The 19,636-nt window shown below is 58.3% G+C and overlaps 1 protein-coding gene across 2 annotated transcripts in view; it reads right to left on the bottom strand.

The window, feature by feature from the left end:
* Positions 1-2,079: 2,079 nt before the first annotated feature.
* GPC1 (glypican 1) overlaps positions 2,080-19,636 on the bottom strand; it is a 195,317-nt gene continuing 177,760 nt past the window's right edge. The window contains exons 4-10 of one of the 2 annotated variants that reach the window (XR_012763609.1): positions 13,506-13,671; positions 12,742-12,872; positions 10,079-10,198; positions 8,941-9,074; positions 7,614-7,789; positions 5,610-6,590; positions 2,080-5,515 (exon numbers count right to left, since the gene is read on the bottom strand). Coding sequence is in view for 1 of the 2 variants with exons in the window: in XM_075417553.1 (XP_075273668.1) it covers positions 6,364-6,590; positions 7,614-7,789; positions 8,941-9,074; positions 10,079-10,198; positions 12,742-12,872; positions 13,506-13,671 (954 nt within the window). In the remaining variant the exon portion in view is untranslated. Of the gene's footprint in view, positions 6,591-7,613; positions 7,790-8,940; positions 9,075-10,078; positions 10,199-12,741; positions 12,873-13,505; positions 13,672-19,636 lie in introns of both variants that reach the window. The other variant, XM_075417553.1, reaches the window with a different exon arrangement.

Below are 19,636 nucleotides of genomic sequence, written 5' to 3'. Positions count from 1 at the left end.
GCCCCTGTTCCTACGGCAGCGTCTTACACGGAGCCAAAGTCCCCGCTGAACTCAGAGGAAGGCTGCTGGGGCAGCACTGGTGCAATATGGATCTGATCATCTCCAGACCATCCGGTTACCCTTCACCTACAAGAAAAGCGTCTTCTCAGTACCCAGAAAATGATTGACTACGCCGGTTAGATACGCTAGCGCTAATCTTGCGTTGTCCCCTCCCGCCATCCTGCCCCGCACAGAATCACAGAATCACAGAATGGTAGGGGTTGGAAGGGACCTCTGTGGGTCACCCAGTCCAACCCTCCTGCCAAAGCAGGGTCACCCACAGTAGGTTGCAGAGGACCTTGTCCAGGTGGGTCTGGAATATCTCCAGAGAAGGAGACTCCACAGCCTTCCTGGGCAGCCTGGGCCAGGGCTCCGTCACCCTCAGAGGGAAGAAGTTCTTCCTCGGGTTCAGCTGGAGCTTCCTCTGCTCCAGTTTGTGCCCATTGCCCCTTGTCCTGTCGCTGGGCACCACTGAACAGAGTCTGGCCCCGTCCTCCTGACCCCCACCCTGCAGATATTTAGAGGCATTTCTAAGGTCCCCTCTCAGCCTTCTCTTCTTCAGGCTGAACAAGCCCAGCTCCCTCAGCCTCTCCTCGTAGGAGAGATGCTCCAGTCCCCTCCTCATCCTCGTAGCCCTGCGCTGGACTCTCTCCAGTAGCTCTCGCCCTGCGCAGAGGAGGAGGTCGAACAGAGCAGTTATCGTTAAACGGAGCGCGATCATAAGCCGAACGCAGATGCCATCTCCTGGCAGCGAAGACGTCTGCAAGAAGGTGGTGGAACTGCAGGGTGACAGCCTCATCGGCTGGCCAGAGAAGGTCTGGTGCCTCAGCCCAGGTTTCTCTGGGGGTTGTCTAGGCTGGATGCTGCTGCCGCTGGGGTACAGCCGCGGTCACGCCGGCTGTCTCTGGTCCCCTTGCCATGCAGAGGCTGTAAGGAGCCTGGCCCCACCTTCCTGGTGACCCTCTTGGAGGTAAAGGGCTGCTCTGCGGGCCCCCAAAGCCCCCCTTCTCTGGGAAGCAGGACTGGGGGGGGTCTGCAGGGGAGCAGGAGCCGAGCTTGTACCACCCCACCCCTTCCCCCGTGTCCGGGCGGTGAATTTGCGTGTGGTGTTCGGTGGCTTTACGAACCAGCAGACGTCTGCGAACAGCTTCACCGCACACACGGCCGTGAAGGGGCCGTTATTTAAGCTCCTAATTAGCCACAGAGGAGGCAAAGGGGGCGACTGGTCTGCAAACAACCTGGCCTAGGAGAGGACCGACATTTCTACTCGTCTGTGCGTATATACATGGGTGACTGTGGTGCAAACAGCCGTCACTGCAGGATGCGAGGCTGAAGAAACGCCTACTCACGCGAGGGTGTCACTCCATTTATTAAATTTAAGCGATATTTGCTTCCAGGCAGACAGACAGATACATGTTTAGGAGTTTCCAGTTACCGAGCGGCTTCCAACGCGCTCATGGCCTGGACTCCTGCCTTCCCCCGCTGCCGGAACGGGCCAGGGCAGAGCCGAAGCGCAGACCGTTCCGCCGCACCGCTTCGGTCTCGGGCACGAGCTGGCGAGCGGACACCCGCGTCACCGCAAGGGCCCAGCGCTCGGCTTCGCTTGCTGCCCATCCTACCAGCAGCTGCACCAGTACCGCGCCGTGGGGAATAAATCAGCACAACGCTTCGTAATGACGAATACCGAGGGTGTTTCTGATTCCGCGCACCACCAGGCCACCATTTTCGGTGCCTCTGTATGAGACAGGGGACGCTTGGCACGCCCGCTCCGGTGGCCGAGGCCAGGCTCACCTTGCTTCCACGCACGTCACTCCCACACAGCCCTCGCAGTTGTTCCTCCCGATTTCACGGGGCTGAGCGCAGGCCAAGCCCGATCGCCAGCGTCGGCATCAGCCGATCACAAACCTCGTGGCCGAAAGCCCGGTTTCATTCCTCGGGACGCCTGACCTGGCCTTGGTCTGTGCCTTAGCAAGGGAAAAGAAAGAAAACTCCAAACTCAGCTTAAATGAAGAAGAAATAAAACTGCCCTGTAAATACAGGTTTAAGTCTCCAGCCTTTTTATTTATACAAGGATTCAAAGAACGTATTTCAACTTTAGATAAACAGTGCAAGAGAGTTACAAGTACCTTGGTAACAGAAAGAAATCGGTAACTGTCTGGCTATGCCAATAAGTGAAATAATTCTTGCTCCTGCAGATAGAAATGCATTTCTTCAAAGCAAAGGTGGACTTTAGATATTTCGCTACACCTCAGCCCCTACGAAGCCCACCGGCAAACAACAGGCGGTTTGTCATGTGTAAATGATGAGTAGCTGCGCTCTGAGAGCCGCCCGAGACCCTCGCCCTCGGTTAAAACATACGCGCTACGGCACGAAAGAGCAGGCGCAAAGACAGAGACGCTTGGAAAGCCGCTGCTTCTCGGGTCCTTGTTCGTGTTTCTTCCTCGCCCACCATGCCCCGCCGCACCCCTGCGACGCCTTTTCAAACCAAAGCCCCACGAGCCACCGCCTCGGTGACACCGGAGCCAACGTTCCCCGCTCCCCGGAGCCTCCCCGCTCCCCGAACCGACCCGCGGGGCTTTCGAGCCGGCGGCAGTCCGGGAAACGTCAGTTGTAAGCACTGAAAGGCCCCGGGCTCTGCGGCAGCCCGAGCACAGGGTCAGGGCTCGCCTGGACCCGGGCTGCCTTCTCGAGCCGTGCTGTCAGTAGCTACGGTTTGCTTTCGGTTTGCTTTAGTTTGGAGCGATGGCCGAGCCGATAGCCGGGCGGGCTCGGCCGTTTCGGCTCCCTGGTTGAAGGTGGCATGGCCAAGCGTGGCCCGGGGCCACCAAACTGCACCAAGTCCTGGAAACCGCTTTGGGAAAATGAAGAGAACGGGAAAAACCGAGTAACCAGGATCCAGCAAAAAGCATCAGCACAGGCGGCCCGCGTGAAGAGGTGCAGCAACGGAAGGCAGCGGCCCCGGGGCTGAGGAGGGAGGAGGCGTCCGCACCACCACCACGGTCACAGAATCACAGAATCACAGAATAGTAGGGGTTGGAAGGGACCTCTGGGGGTCATCTAGTCCAACCCCCTGCCGAAGCAGGGTCACCTACAGCAGGCTGCACAGGACCTTGTCCAGGCGGGGCTGGAATATCTCCAGAGAAGGAGACTCCACAACCTCCCTGGGCAGCCTGGGCCAGGGCTCCGTCACCCTCAAAGGGAAGAAGTTCTTCCTCATGTTCAGACGGAACTTCCTGTGCCTCAGTTTGTGCCCATTGCCCCTTGTCCTGTCACTGGGCACCACTGAAAAGAGCTTGGCCCCATCCTCCTGACCCCCACCCTTCAGATATTTGTAGGCATTTATAAGGTCCCCTCGCAGCCTTCTCTTCTCCAGGCTGAACAAGCCCAGCTCCCTCAACCTCTCCTCGTAGTGGAGATGCTCCAGTCCCCTCACCATCCTTGTAGCCCTCCGCTGGACTCTCTCCAGTAGCTCTTCATCCTTCTTGAACTGGGGAGCCCAGAACTGGTCCTCCTGGCAAGGAGCCCCGGCACTGCCCATGCCGCCCACCGGCACTGCCGGAGCCCCAGCACCGAAGCCGTCGCCCTCGGGGACCGGGCGATGCCGAGGCGGGAGCTCAACCCCAGTCCAAGGGGAAGGGCATCAGGAAGGGTTTCTCAGCTTTGAGGCTTTGCCTTATCAGTTTGGACTATCGGGTTTTATTATTGTGACGGGACCAATAACTGGGGCTATTAAATTGTTAAAATATTAACTGGACAAGCAGTAAATTCTTGGCTCGACACTTCAAGCGTGTCGCCCTCGGGGCTCGGAAGCAGCTTTCGAGGGTACCGGGCTAAGAGCGGACAGCACAGACATGGAAAGGACGAGGACTTCCCTTTCCGTCTCCCTCGCTGACCTCGGCACCCAGGCCTCAGAGCTCCAACCCGACCCAACCGCTCTGTGCAGAAGGTACCGCGTCGTCACGCCCCCTCTCCCCCACCCCCTTTTTTTTTTTTGCTCTGGATGCAAAGTTTCTGCAGGATCGGTTGGAGGGGTTTCTGCAGCTGAAGCCTAAAGTTGTATTGGCAATTCTGGTCAAAAAAAAAGACAAAAAAGAAAACAAGATGGGAACTCTTTAGAGCAGTAAAAGTAACGCGGAACTTGCCATCTTTCTAGGAGTAAATAAATCTGTATAAATCCACGACTTGCGTTTACGCACTCCTGGGTTCTGATGGCGTCGTCTGTCCCTCAGCCAACGTCCAGCTCTCGTTTCTGAAAGCCCACCAGATCAAACCAGTTCTAACCTCACAGGAAGGTGACTACGGGGCAGAGGGGACACCGAGCCAGCGCCGTTGGTCGCCGCGCCTTGCAGAAGCCCCTCCGAGCTGTCCCACCCTCTCTGCCTCGCTCGAGGCACCCTCCGCGTCGTCGCCCGGCCCCGGGTGGGAGCCCCGTCCCAGGGAGGGCAGGCGACCAGCTCCCTCCTCGCCTTCGCCGTTGCCTTGCTCCTCTTCCCTTAAATTGCATATTCTAGGAACTGCTAATGTTAAAAATGGGGTTTTTTTCTTAGAAAACCGCCAAACCCTGGCCCCACCGCTTTTGCTCAGCCCAAAGACACGTCCCCTCCGGCCGGACAGAGGAGAAGCGCTCACACACCCGCTGTGCCGCCCAGCACAGCGTGAGACAGACGCACCCCTGCCCTCCCCCGAGCCCCAAACCCGCCGGCGACCGACCCCCAGCCCCGCGGGAACGGCGCCCGGCGCTTGGCCCCGCTGTGCCCGGACCACCCGCCCAGCCCACAGCTCCCGCCCGGCGCAGAAGCCCCCTGGGAGCCCCGCGGCGAGCGCAGCCCTGCAAGCACGGACCCTCCCGCAGCGACCTGAGGACCCTTCTGCCCTTCACCCGCCAGCCCCAGCCTCAAAACCCGGTGCAGCATCAACCCCACCATGCCCTTTGGGGCTGGGGCACGAGACCCAGAGGTCGGGGCGTGGTGGGATGGCAGAAAATTAAGTTTTTCCTGCTTTCCTTGGCCGTTCCCCGAGCCGAAACGGAGCTGCCGTCGGGGGTCCGCACCGCTGTCTCACCCCGGCCCCGCGGCGGACAGGGAAGGTGCACGGCAGGGTGGGAAAGGGACAGGGAAAGCGGGAATTCACTCAAAAACCTGCAATGCAACAAGAACAAACACCAGAAGAAAAGAAAATATCCTAAACCAAACTTGTCCCGTCCTGGCATCCCCCCGGTAGGTGCCACGGTGAGGCAGCCCCCCGGGAAGGGCCGCTGCCCAGGGCTGCCGGCCCCCCTCCGCCCCACGGGACCTCTCGCAACGCTCCGGTTAGCAACGAGTCCCCGGTCTCCCTTGGTACCAAACCAAAAAAGGGATTCCCATCCCGGGCTGGGGCCGGAGGAGGAGGAGGAGGAGGAGGCAGCACGACTGTCTGTCGAGCGGAGAATCCCACTGCGCGTGATTTTCATCTCTCTGTTACCTACGCCGGTACTGCACTGCAGGTAGAAATCGGACCGTTATTACTCGGGTAAAAAAATGGCTTCCCAACTAGCATGCAAAGAAAAAAATACCCCACACCCCAACCCCTACCACTCATTCCCAGTCGCTTCGGTGTAGGAGACCGCCGTTTCCAATCGCCGTCGGCTACGAGCTCTGGCCAAGGAACCCATCTGCGACGTTCCCAAAGGAAAAAGGGAGTCCCGCGGTCCTGGGTCCAACAGCCGCCATCAGACCGTGCCCGTTCGGCCCCCCCGGACCCGCTCCCGCTGCTGGAAGCCACGGGGCCGTCCCTGCCAGCCAGGGCAGCGCAGCGGGAGAGCCCGACGGAGCGCCGGGACGCGGCACCCCGGCCGCCGCCTCGCCCCTCGGCCCCGTCGCGCTGCCGGCGGCGGAACGGGCACGCGGCGCTCCGTCACGACGGGCAGCTCCGTCACGACGGGCGGCTCCGTCACGACGGGCGGCGGGTCCCAGGGGAGCTGCCCTCGGAGGGGCCGGCTGGCTGTCCCCCCCCTCCCCAGGCCTCTCCGCCAAGGCTGGTGCCAGAGCCCGTTTGTGGCGATAACAAAAGTGAAACTATGAGGTACGGAAAGAAGGGCCCAGCGCTGGGGAAGAGACCCAAGAAAAAAGAAAACAGCTCGAGCGCTGCCAGAAACAGCAAACAACGGAAACCTTTTTCTCCTCCCGCCTTTTTTTTTTTTTTTCCTTTTTTTTTTTTTCCTTTTTTCCCTTTTTTTCTTTTTTTTTTTGCCAAGGTGTATTAATTACGTCCTTTTGTCGCTCGCTCGGTCGGTTTTGGCAAAGTGAAGCCCTCGGCCGCAGTCTCTTTCCTGGCTGTGCTACTGAGTTACCGCCCCAAGTGCTGCGCGGCGACGGAAGCCACCGAGAGGAGGAGGAGGAAGAGGAGGAAGGCAGAAGGCGAGGATCTGCTGCTGGCCCCACTGATGCCGTGTCCAGACTGCTTGGGGATAGCGTGCGTTTCTGGCTGCCTGGTGCTGGGGCTCTTAGAAAGTCTTTTGCCGCAGACGTCGTCAGGACAGCTGTCACCGCTCCCGGAGCCGCTCATGTCGTCACCTGCGCCCAGACAACCGCGGGGTCAGCCCCGACCGCCGTCCGCACGGCCGGCGACGTCCCTGCCTTCCCCTCGCTGCAGCCCGCGGGGAGCTCTGCTCCGGCCACCTCCTCCCCTCTGCGTCCCCCCTCGGCGATCCCAGCCCAGTCCTGGTCTCCAGCTGCAGCGTCTGGAAACCTCTGGAGCAGACGGGAGCAGCGGCCCCGTCAGCAGGGCTGGACCTGGGGTTTTGGCGAGGCGGCGAGAGGAGCACAGCCCCCAGCCAGCCCCCAGCCAGCCGGCTGCGCTCGGACAGACCCCCCCCATAGCCCTGAGCCGAAAGGCAGGACAGAATCCCAGAATCCCAGCATGGCAGGGGTTGGCAGGGACCTCTGTGGGTCACCCAGCCCAACCCCCTGCCCAAGCAGGGTCACCCAGAGCAGGGGGCACAGCACCGCGTCCAGGCGGGGCTGGAATATCTCCAGAGAAGGAGACTCCACAGCCTCCCTGGGCAGCCTGGGCCAGGGCTCTGTCACCCTCAGAGGGAAGAAGTTCTTCCTCGGGTTCAGCTGGAGCTTCCTCTGCTCCAGTTTGTGCCCATTGCCCCTTGTCCTGTCACTGGGCACCACTGAGCAGAGTCTGGCCCCGTCCTCCTGACCCCCACCCTGCAGATATTTAGAGGCATTTCTAAGTTCCCCTCTCAGCTTTCTCTTCTCCAGGCTGAACAAGCCCAGCTCCCTCAGCCTCTCCTCGTAGGAGAGATGCTCCAGTCCCCTCCTCATCCTCGTAGCCCTCCGCTGGACTCTCTCCAGTAGCTCCTCATCTTTCCTGAACTGGGGAGCCCAGCGCTGGACCCAGCACTGCAGATGGGGCCTCACCAGGGCAGAGCAGAGGGGCAGGAGAACCTCCCTCGACCTGCTGGCCACACTCCTCTTGATGACCCCATGCCTGTCTCCGCCCTCCCTCCAAGCCCTGCCATGGGTCTGCTCGGATCCCACTGGGCCCCTCTCGCCTGCCAGGGACCTCTCCGGTTCTGCTAAACTCACTTGCGTCTTGGAAATCCACGTCGTTCCCGATGTTAGCGTTGCCCAGCCGGTTTGTCATGATCTTTAGCTGCATGATTTGCTGGCGAATGGTCATGTCCGGCTTGGTGATGTCCACCTCCACCTCCGGGTTGTTAATCTGATTAGCCAAGCCGTCCCCCATCACTTCGGGCAGGTAGCTGTGAAGGAAGGCGACAGGTTTAGACATCTCCCCACAGCTCAGCTCACCTCTCCCCATGACAGCCACCAGTGATAATCCAGCCTCTTCGAGCCCTGGAGAAGCTGCAGTCAGGGGCGTCCACCTGTCGAGCCACCTCCGTATGCCAGCGTTTGCTGCAAGGCAAAGATCCCTTTACTCCACTCTTGTGAGAGTCCTGCGTCCAGATCTGGAGCCATCAACACAGGAAGGACGTGGAGGTGTTGGAGTGGGGCCAGAGGAGGCCAAGAGATGATCTGAGGGCTGGAGCACCTCTCCTACGAGGACAGGCTGAGGGAGCTGGGGCTGCTCAGCCTGGAGAAGAGAAGGCTCCAGGGTGACCTTAGAGCAGCTGCCAGTGCCTGAAGGGGCCAACAGGAAGGATGGAGAGGGGCTTTGCACAAGGGGGTGTAGTGATAGGACAAGGAGGAACGGCTCTAAACTAAAAGAGGGCAGATTTAGATGAGATATTGGGAAGAAATTCTTCCCCATGAGGGTGGTGAGGCCCTGGCCCAGGTTGCCCAGAGAAGCTGTGGCTGCCCCGTCCCTGGCAGGGTTCAAGGCCAGGTTGGATGGAGCTCTGAGCACCCTGGGCTGGTGGAAGATGTCCCTGCTGATGGCAGGGGCGTTGGAACCAGATGAGCTTTCAGGTCCCTTCCAGCCCAAACCATCCCATGATTCTATGATTCTAAGGCAGCCAGCTCGGAGGGCTGAGCCATGCTGCCATGGGCAGACCCCACCAGAGCCTGGGACTCGCCTGGAGACCACCTCAGCTGGTGGCCTTGCAGCATCGCTGTCCCGGCGTGGGGAGGGGTCTCCTGCAGCAAAGGCTGTGCACGGGGCTGAGGGGCTGCTCTCGGGCTGGTACCCGGGGAGCCACAGTGACACTCCCCTACGGAAAAGCTCTGTCCATGCAGGAGGCTGAGGAGCACCTTCATCCCCGTCCCAGTTAAACTCTGTGGGGACTAAGTTCTGTCCTTAACCTTTACATGAATTCAGAGGCATTTCAGAGGTCTAAAATGGGCTGGGTCCAAGCAACCAGGGCTGGCTGGGATGACGTGTAAGAGCCTTTTATCAAACTCCCCTCCATCACCCCAGAACGGTGCCATCCTGGCACCCTGACCCCCTCCATACCTGCCCTTGGTCATCCCGTTCCAACACTTGTCATCCGCCGCTGAGCTGGCCACTACTTTTTTGCTGCAGAGGCTGCCGGGCAGGGTGACCCAGTAGGTCTTGAGAGCTGTCAGGTTCCCTTTGGCATCTAGAACCTGCAAAGAAAGAGGGTGCTCGGGGCCAGGAGAGCTCTGCGGGGCCGGGGCTGGGGAAAGGACAAGGAGTCTGCCTTCTTTTGGTCTCATTTTACCACCACAAAGCCTGGTTTTATGCAGATGGGGATGTGTCACCAACCTTCCAAGGACCAGCCCTCAACCCAAGCACCCAAGGCTGCAGGTTCCACGCTAAGGACTGTTCTGGTGCCATAGGACTAACCAGGAGACGACCATCTTCTGGGCCGTGAGGGCACTGCTGACAACAGGCAGGGCTGTGCCAGGGTGGGATGGGCAGGTGTCAGTGAGCGAGGAGCCTCTGAAACATGGGGCCATGGCAGATCCCATAGCTCAAAGCCCACAGAATCCAAAATCTCCATGGTGGAGGACCTCTGGGAGCAGCATCCAGCCTGGACTGCCTGAGGCTGAATGACACCAATGGCAAGGAGCCTTTTCAGACAAGTTTGGCACCAAACCCCTGAGAAATTGGTTACCGGCAACCTAGACCCTGTGCTGAGGCAGGATCAGATCTGCTTAGGTCATGCCAGCACTTGCTGATCTGAGCTTCTTCTGGATCTTCTCATAGCAGCCTTCCAGTACCTGAAGGGGCCTACAAGAAAGCTGGAGAGGGACTTTTTACAAGGGTGTGGAGCGATAGGACAAGGGGGAACGGCTGTAAACTAAAAAAGGGCAGATTTAGATGAGATATTGGGAAGAAATTCGTCCCCATGAGGGTGGTGAGGCCCTGGCCCAGGTTGCCCAGAGAAGCTGTGGCTGCCCCCTCCCTGGCAGTGTCCAAGGCCAGGTTGGACGGGGCTTGGAGCACCCTGGGCTGGTGGAAGAGGTCCTTGCCCATGGCAGGGTGGGTGGAACGAGGTGACCTGTAAGGTCCCTTCCAACCCAAACCACACCGTGATTCTTCAGAGCCGCAGCAAAGGCGATTCAGCAGCCCACGGGGTGGTCTGCCCCGACCCACCGGCGGGGAGGGAGCTCCGGGGCAAACTCACCAGCATCTCCAGTGCTTGCGCCGAGGATTTCGCTTCCAATGCGACCTTCCCCCGCCTCTTCTTGTCCTCGCTGCTGGAGCCCTTTGTGCTGATTTTGGGATTTCCACAGCCTTGGAAAACCTGAAAAACGAACCAAACTCTCTATCCCATGTTTTGATGCTATTTCTTTAATTAATTAGCACTCCACAGTTATGTTAATTTTTTATTCTTCATCTTAAGTATGCTTATCTTTCCAAGATCTCCAAGATTCTGGCTTAGTTTCTGGCCAGATTACTCTTGTGCCAGGACATGTTTTCCGCACACTGTAACTGGTTTTGGTCACTGCTACCACGCAAGATGTTCAGCACCAACACAAGATCAGCACACACGTTGGGACCAATCCCCAATGTCAATATTAAATCCCTTCTAGCCATTTTACCTGTTCCTGTTCTGACTGAAAAATAAAATTCTGGGAAGAGCAAGATGGGGGTTGCTCACACTCCTGACACCCGTGCTGCACGCTTCAAGAGTGCAGAGCGTGTGAGCTTTGTTGATTTGGACAGCAGACCGAGGTGGGACCAGCCCAACGACTCCTGCCATCGGCAGCCACGCTTCAGCAGACGAATGTCACCTCCGAGCAGGGGACAGTTTCAGGGGCAAATGAGGAAGCCGAACCCACTTACCCCCTCACTTCACGCACCTCCCGCCATCCTAAGTACCTGCCCAGGTACGGTTTGTAGCCAAAGGAGAGCAGAAGCACTTTGAAGGTAGAAATCCTTGGAGTTTGCCTCCAGGAGGAGACGAGGGGTGCCCTGGAAGCGCCTGTTTCTCCCAGTCTCTGCGCGACCAGCCCAGACAGCCAGATTTAATAACGTGTTGAAGGTGAGGGGGGCCTTCGCGCCGTCAGGCTGGTTCAGGAAACCCCAGCCTTCACAAAGCAAGCCATCTGATCTGAGAAGATGGCCTCCAGCTTGCTGTGGCTACCAGGGTGCTGCCAGAAGCTATCGATGAATCCGACTTTGCACTGTGTCTCCTCAAAGCAGAGAAATCAAGACCTCGGGGAGGATCACTGCTGACTTCTGCTGAATCAGCGGATTCTGACAGCCACCAGCAAAGCCCTAACCTAGCCAAGGGTCCCTTCGGTGCCAGCGGGTCTCATCGGTGTGTCTGAGGGACATTCAGCCTAGAAAGCCCCCTCCTGGGCTGCACTGTCCTGCTGACCAGATGGGTCCAACCACCGTGGCAGTTCAGCACCAAGCCAGTTTCTTCGTCTGTCTCCTTCGCTCCGTGCAAAAAGCCCCACCTTGAAAACCACACGTAGAGCGTTGTCAACTTGGTTCTGCCAAAGTAAAACCAATTTGGTTTCACCACTGTACCTTTATCGGCCTTCTACTGTCGTTAGCAGGAGACCACGCTGTCAGGAGGTAAAAGCCCTGTGAGGTCTTGCCTGCTCTGGGTGACCCTGCTTCGGCAGGGGGTTGGACTGGGTGACCCACAGAGGTCCCTGCCAACCCCTGCCATGCTGGGATTCTGTGAGGTCTCCAGGACAGTGGCTCTTGTAGCAGCTTCAGCGCAGCGTGGTATCAAAGCAATCCTCTTGCCAGCCCAGGGGCTTTAGGTGACCAACACCCATTACTGACGGAGACCAAAGACTGCCACGTTCACCTGGTCACCAGACCATACTGAGAAGCTTACCAAACGTGTTTGGTTGCTCCTGTCGAACACCTAGTAGACTATTTACTCCTTTTCATTTTACCAGATTTACTACACCCTTCTTTGCACACGATTCCACGCTTTCCCACGTCATGGGCTTGCTTTTAAGTGGACAACCTCAGTCTCACCTAACAAAGGAAGAAAGAACATGGCCTTAACCTCAGTCTCACCTAACAAAGGAAGAAAGAACATGGCCTTTCATGTCAGAAAAGAAACCTAAACGAGTACTTGGACGCACGCTGCTGTCAGCGCTTTGACGTGTGCTCGGCTAAGCCATACTCCTGGCCCTTCCTTTCTCCAAGACCCAGTTGGGACCCGCCCCGCTCCTTTCATCTGCCCCATCTGTGGGACAGCTGCAGGACTTGGGGAATGTCTGGGCAAAAAGCAGAAGCCCTGGAGGGCTGGTTTTGTTCCCAAAGCTTCTCTTACCTGCAGCTACAGAGGTGACTGTGGCTATGTGGATAAATATACTGAAAGTAGAAGGCCAGTAGACAAGAGCTTCATGATGCGCTTCTTGGAAGACAGGTGAGCACCAGGAGAGCCTGTCTTATGCTCTCCAGACAGACTGCCAGATTGCAGCTCTGTCCCGCAGACACGACGTGATCGCCCAAGGTTTCCACCTTCCGTCACTAGGGACCGTGCGCTTTCCATCAACGCCTCAGCTCAGCCAAAACCCTTGAGGACTCTTCCGACACGGAGGACCCGACAGCGAAGGGCACCATGCCTCCCGCAGTCGCTGCCTACGCAGTCCCACCCTGTGCGTCCGTACTAAAGGAGGCTGGTGGGATGTGGCAGGGGGGGGAATATTTGGAAATGCTCGAGAAGGTTTTTGGCTGTGTGAGGTGGGTGGCTTCCTGTCATTAAGAGCGGGCATTTGGTCTCTGCCATCCCTCACCTCCTTCAGTTCAGCCGAACAGCGAGCACAGTGAGCATTTGGTCCTGGCAGCTGCACACGGTGTACCCTCACCTACCTTGGCTGTGATCGAGTCTTTGTTTTCTTGCAAGTTTGAAATGGCTTCAGCGATCCTCATGTGAATGGTCCCTATCACGGTGTCTACGTTGTACGGTCCGTCGATCCGATCGGCCACTACCACCAGGGAATCTAGTAGAAGAAGACAGAGACACCTCTCGTCAGACTCCGTGCCACCCCAGCTAAAGCTCACCCTCCTGCCGGGCGGGATGAGCTGCTGGCCCCTCGGTGGGCTTGCTGGGAGACGTCGCTTCATGTTCACTGCTGCCCAGGGGCATGCTCGTGCTCCTCTGGCACGGGACAGCTGTCCCTTCCCAGCACGTCGGTGAAGCCACCCTCAGCGGCAGAGGGACAGAGGTCACCTCCTGCAGACGGTACGTGCAACCACAAACCGACCAACACTTCCTGGGGTGCTACAGAAAGGAAAAATGGAAAATTGGTGTAGAACTATTAACCAATACTTGGCCCTAAGCCTCCTAACATTGTGTGTCTTCAGCACGTGTGCCCTGCCTCGAAGGGTGACGGAGCCCTGGCCCAGGCTGCCCAGGGAGGCTGTGGAGTCTCCTTCTCTGGAGATATTCCAGCCCCGCCTGGACAAGGTCCTCTACAGCCTGCTCTGGGTGACCCTGCTTGGGCAGGGGGTTGGGCTGGGTGACCCACAGAGGTCCCTTCCAACCCCACCATGCTGTGATTCTGTGATTCTTTACTTGGCACACGCTGCCCCAGAGAGTTCCAGCGGCGTGGTGCCGAGGAAGGCCACCTTACCCATGAGGTACTTCCACTCGGTGCTCAGGTCGGCTTGGTTGGCCAGGCAGCCCTTCACGACGTTCAGGCAGTAGTTGTTGCACGGCTTCACGCTGGCCATGCCCCGGCAGTGCGGGCAGTACAGCAGCTTCATGATGGCGCGAGTGCACTCGTGGCTGAGAGGTACCTGGGGGAGACAGACCGGAGTCAGGCGCGCAGGCTGGTCGGGGGGCACGTGGCCCAACTCCCCCCTCCCCGGGGCGAAGGAGAGCGGTGCCATCAGCAAGGCAGCACCGTCCCCTCTCATGGCCTCCCCTCCCCAGGGTGTCCCCCCTGACAGAAGGACGGGACCCCCGAGGCAGCTGCTGTGTTTGAACCCCAGGCTCCATGCAGGAGCTCCGTCCCCCTCCCAGCCAGGTCTGGTGGCCACAAGGAGAGCCTGGGCTGCCCGCTGGCTGCAACCGGGACCCTGGGACCCCCACGACCAGTGCCACCACCATGCCCCTTCCGCAGGAGGGATCTGTCATCACCACCCCGCAGACGCAGGTGTCCCACCACGAACGGCATCTCCGGCTCCCCGCGGGGACGCACGGCAGGGGCCTGGGCGCCGAAGGGTCTCAGCTGGCATCTTTGGAAGGGAGGACGGTGTTGGGGGAAGACTTGAACAATCCCAGAAAGACAGGCAGCTGAGAGCACTTCACACTGGGGGCTGACTGCTCCCTGGAAGCGCTTCAGGAGCCGCAGGCGGCCGGTGAGGAGGGCCAGCGCACGCCATGCCGGCTTCGCCACCTTCCATTTGATGGTCCCCGAGGCAGCGCAGGTGCAGAGCCCCCGCGGCATCTCCAGGGCCCCAGCCCGCTGGCTGTGGGACAGCCGTCACGGGCCAGGGGCCGTCAGTGCCAGCTGAGGGACGAGTAACACCGGCAGCCCCCGCAGAGACGCTGGCAGAGCTCAGCGCTCCGCCGTCTCAGTGCTAAAGTGTTTTGTCCTTTGTGGTTTTTTTGCTGCCTTCGCTCAGGCCCATTTGCAATTCCCTTGTCATCCTTTCAAAACCATTTACAAAAATAAACAGGAGTGCCCGCGTGCAAGTCTCCCTCGGTCCCAGCTACCCGGCCCTCACAGGGAGCCCAAAGGGGGAGAAGTGATGGAAGGGGCAAACCTCAACGCGGAAAAACCCCCGAGCCTCACGCTGCAATGCCAAGAACTGCCCCGACCCCTTTATTATTTGTGAAAAACACTCAGAACGCAGTCCTTGAAGTTTCTTCCGGGGAACTCCACAAAGATCCAGCTCGGAGGTGCCCTTGGCAGGGTGCAAACGCGCTGAGCCCACTCCCAGAAGCTGAGGGAGAAAACCCCTCAGCTTCCTCCCCCCCGAAACCGCCTGCCTGGTAGCACCCCGCGTCCAGTCAGCCTCGGAAAAGAGGTGCTGGATGGTGCTGGGGCTTCATCAGGCAGGAACGCATCAAAATAACCTCCTAAGAACCTTCTCCAGGACCAGGGCAAAAATTTCCAGGTCTCAGGGAGAGACCCCGAATGGAGACGGCTTCCCCACCTTGGCCACCAGCAGAAGCCTGGAGATGCTGGGGGATAAATCAGTGCCGAGCTGCAGCGTGGCCGGAGGGGCCGAGCCTCGCGGGGAAACGCCACGCACGCCAAGGCTTCGCCCCGCTTCCTCGGCGAGCTTTCCACCTCCTCGCTGGGACAAATCCTGCCGCCGGCGCTTTGTCCCCGTGTTCTCCCGGCACGCCCCGTCACCGCATCCTGCCTCGAAGCACCGGGACTCGCCGCAGGACTGGTGAGAACCAGCGAGCAGCCGGGTGGTTTAGAGAATTTAAGCAGGATTTGTCCCGGTCTCCGTGTTTATTTTCGTGTGTGTCACCGGTGCCCGGCCACCACGCCGAGCTGCAGCAGTGCCCACCTCCTCCTCGGTGCCCACCTACTCCATCTGGCCCCCGGCACGGCGGGCGGCTGCCAGGGCTCCCCGTGATGCAGGCAGCTGCCTGCCGTCCCGCAGCCCACCTCCCTCCGACGTCCCCCCGGCTGCCAGCCAGCCAAAACCACCTGGCCCCAGCTACATCTGCCAGCGTCCACGCTGGGCACCTGGTGACAACAGCCCCTGAGGTTCAGGCTCAGCTCCTGTAAGGTTCTGGGGGGGAAGAGCGGTGCTTGCACCTCAGCAAGGATCATTTCTGGACGTCAGAGAGGAGCTGTGGTGCGTGAGGTGCCCGCCTGCTGCTCTCGCACGGTGGCTTTGGCTCTCGGGGGACAGCGGAGTGCCACGCTGTCCCGGGCACGGGGACCCTCGCCCTGCTCCCCTGCCCCACAGCCTCTCCTCTGCCGAAGCCGGCAGGTGCCAAGTGCTCAACTCAGTCTCCGGGCAGAAAGGAGAAGGATGAGGAAGAACTTCTTCCCTCTGAGGGTGACAGAGCCCTGGCCCAGGCTGCCCAGGGAGGTTGTGGAGTCTCCTTCTCTGGAGATATTCAAGACCCACCTGGACAAGGTCCTTTGCGGTCTGCTCTGGGTGACCCTGCTTGGGCAGGGGGTTGGGCTGGGTGACCCACAGAGGTCCCTTCCAACCCCGAATATTCTGGGATTCTGGGATTCTGTATTAATTTTTGCAGGTGGAAGAGGTCAGGCACCACTCCCTTCCCCCAAAGAATGACTCCAAGCTCCTCTGCTGGCCCTTTTTCACAGGCAGGCTGCAGAGGCCAGCTGAGAACAGAGGGATGAGAGGGCAGGAACAGGAATTCGGGAGAGTATTTTCTGCATGTTCTGCTTGGCCACAGCTCAGCTCCTCGTCGTTCCATCCAGCCTGTGAACTTCTGCTCCGCACAGGGCAGAGGAGGGCGAGGGCTTGCGGCTGCCAGAGCCTTCCCCACCCTGACCCTACACCATCCCTTCAGAGGACTCACACAGGGAACGGAGCCCTTCAAAGGTCTCTTGGTCCTCGTGGATCAGTTTTCTGAATTAAACTCCCAGGGTTTTTTTTCAGGCAGACAAAACACCAGAAGAACACCCGCACCAGGAGAGCGGAGCAGCTTCTCCAGCCAAGCCCAAGCTGACCTCCCCCTCCACACCGAGACATCTTCACTCCCTTCTGCTCCTGCTTTCACCCTTCAGCCTTTAGAAGAACCCAAACCGTTGCGAGCTACCCCGCTGCCCGACAGCCGATGGGTGCCATCTCCTGATGGACAGCCCCACTGGCTTCCCAGCGCAGATCTGCAGCAACTGGTAGATCAATGAGCAACGTCCTCTACTCACCATCACAGGCAGCCTGAACGCAGGAGCACGCAAACTCCTGCAGATGGAGTGAAAGCCAAGAGAATTTCTTCATCTCTACACGATCCGGCACAGCGTGAAGGCAGCACACGACAATAATTGATTTCTCCAAGTACCATCAACCAACCATCAACCTGGCCCAGCCTGTGCCTCGTTCTCCTCTGAGGAGACATGGTTCTCCTTTAACTTTAGAGGCACCTATGGTCTTTTCTTAGCTCAGCGACCTAAAAACTGCATTAAGATGTCAAGAGAACACGCACAATACATTGAAGAAGCCGTTTCCCAAAGATCTGAAAAAAAATTCTTACCGAGAGATCTGGCTTGGAGCCAGGGCAGTCCTCATTCAGTTGTCAGAGGTAAAAATAAATACGTAAAACCAAGCCAAGACCAGCTTAAAAATGCACTGTTCCTAAGTCACTGCTCAGTTAAAATCATACAACGCTTTGGGTTGGAAGGGACCTTTAGAGGTCATCTAGCCCAACCCAAAATCCACACTCTCTGTTCTGATCCCAGTGACATCCGTGGGTACAGCCCCTCGAAGGGCAAGCCCAGGGACAAAGTGATGAGGAAAAAGCACGATCTTCTAAGACATCCCCAAAACAGAGGACAAATCGGTCTTAGGCAACGAGTCATTTTAATTAAAACTACTTTACAGCTGGGGCTACAGCAGCAGATTTGAGTAGCAATGAGGTAATGTGAGGGGAACAGGTGGCTGCCTCGTAAAAACGCCCCGCTCCACCACCAGCGCTGACATTTCAAGGAGGCTGTCATCAGGTATTATCCCGTGACTGCGGCTCGCAGCAAGAGCCGGGCTCTGGGCTCTTCCATGGCTGCCTTCCAACGCCCGATGCGCCGACGCTTCGCTCGCGGAGCCACCCGACCAGATGCGAATGGCTGGCGGCAAGCGCCTCGCCAGCGCAAAAGCTCTTTGGGGCCTCTCTCGTGTTGTGTCTCGGGTGGAGCTGGAGCTCGTGGGTTTGCACGGTGCACAGAATCACAGAATAGTAGGGGTTGGAAGGGACCTCTGTGGGTCACCCAGTCCAACCCTCCTGCTGAAGCAGGGTCACCTACAGCAGGCTGCACAGGACCTTGTCCAGGCGGGTCTTGAATATCTCCAGAGAAGGAGACTCCACAGCCTCCCTGGGCAGCCTGGGCCAGGGCTCCGTCACCCTCAGAGGCGACTGCGGAGCTGGGGCTTCCCGCGCGACTGGGTGATGAGGGGACTGGAGCATCTCCCCTGCGAGGAGAGGCTGAGGGAGCTGGGCTTGTTCAGCCTGGAGAAGAGAAGGCTGAGAGGGGACCTTAGAAATGCCTCTAAATATCTGCAGGGTGGGGGTCAGGAGGACGGGTCCAGACTCTTTCCAGTGGTGCCCAGCGACAGGACAAGGGGCAATGGGCACAAACTGAAGCAGAGGAAGCTCCAGCTGAACCCGAGGAAGAACTTCTTCCCTCTGAGGGTGACGGAGCCCTGGCCCAGGCTGCCCAGGGAGGCTGTGGAGTCTCCTTCTCTGGAGATATTCCAGCCCCACCTGGACGCGGTGCTGTGCAGCCTGCTCTGGGTGACCCTGCTTGGGCAGGGGGTTGGGCTGGGTGACCCACAGAGGTCCCTGCCAACCCCTGCCATGCTGGGATTCTGTGATTCTGTGACTGCTCAGCACCGGCGTCTGCACGGCGGCCAGCAGAGAACAGGCACACATGGACATAACACAGCGGAAAACTGAGAACACCTAACTCTCAGCACTCAGAGTGGCACTTCTTTCCCTCATTTTTCCTCCTCCTGAGCAATGTTTAAATCAATTACAGTAAAATTAATGACTTTCGCAAGCAATTTGCTGAGAGGATGGGCTGGGGGATTAGTCACTAGCTGGGTTCCTTGCCACCCCCCAGCCAATTTAGAAAACACCTAGTGTGAAAGGCTTCTAAGAAGCAGAAAGCTCCTGCCATGTATTTTATTAATGTGCTTTCCAAGCAGAGAACCACAGAAACACAGGGATAACAAGCAGTCACCTACTCCAAGACACATTCGAGGAGAGCCAAGTTCCCCTTCACAGCACCTAGAACGTAACTTCAGCACAGTTCAGGGCAGCGCTCCGGTCAAAACGGGCTTGGTTTTTCCAGAACACAGGAAGAAGCCTGCTCACCCTTCCCCCGTGCCTTTAAAGAGCAAATCAAACTCGTGACTCGCATGTCCAACCGACGCTGCCCATCGACCACAGCTACACGTGCTGATGGACAACAAAAGCCTGTTCTAGAGAGCCACGGGACACTGCTCGCTCGGCACCACCCATTTCTGTTCTTCCTCCCGCTAAAGCACCCACCCAGGCTATACGGTGGTTTTCCAAACAACACCCACTGACTCGTGGACCTCTTTTCAGCGTCAGGTTTGGTGCAAGTCACAAGGGATGCGAAAGAGGGATGCGATTCCTGCTTGCCTGACCCTGGACCTCTCTGAATCTACAACTTTTTACCTTTCTGAGCCGGGAGCTCGTTGGACAGGTCACACAGAAGAACAGAGAGGTGCAAAAGAAGAGGTGTGGTTTCTTGGCAAATATTCGAGAGGCTCCGAAACACCCTGAGTAATATTAGGGCGCAGAAAGAACCATGGAAGTGATGCTACAAGTCTTGTACGTTGCCGAGTTTTCACAAGCACTCTGTCTCCTCTAGCTAAAAGCTGCTACAGCCTCCTCACTCCAAAAAGCATTTCTTTATCCAAGCCAATTCTTTCCTGAAAAGCTGGCTGGGAAGACCAAGGTGCGGGATGCAGAGAGGAAGGCCCTGGGGAACAGCAACCAAAGAGGCACTAGAGCTGGGACAAGCTCTGTAAGTCATGTCCAGGAGCTACAGCGTCTTTTTGATGGAGCAATGATCCTCCC

Source organism: Opisthocomus hoazin, chromosome 4 (genome assembly GCF_030867145.1).
Source record: "Opisthocomus hoazin isolate bOpiHoa1 chromosome 4, bOpiHoa1.hap1, whole genome shotgun sequence".
NCBI lineage: Eukaryota > Metazoa > Chordata > Aves > Opisthocomiformes > Opisthocomidae > Opisthocomus > Opisthocomus hoazin.
The sequence above is the reverse complement of the archived record's forward strand: the minus strand, read 5'-3'. Positions and strand labels throughout refer to the sequence as shown.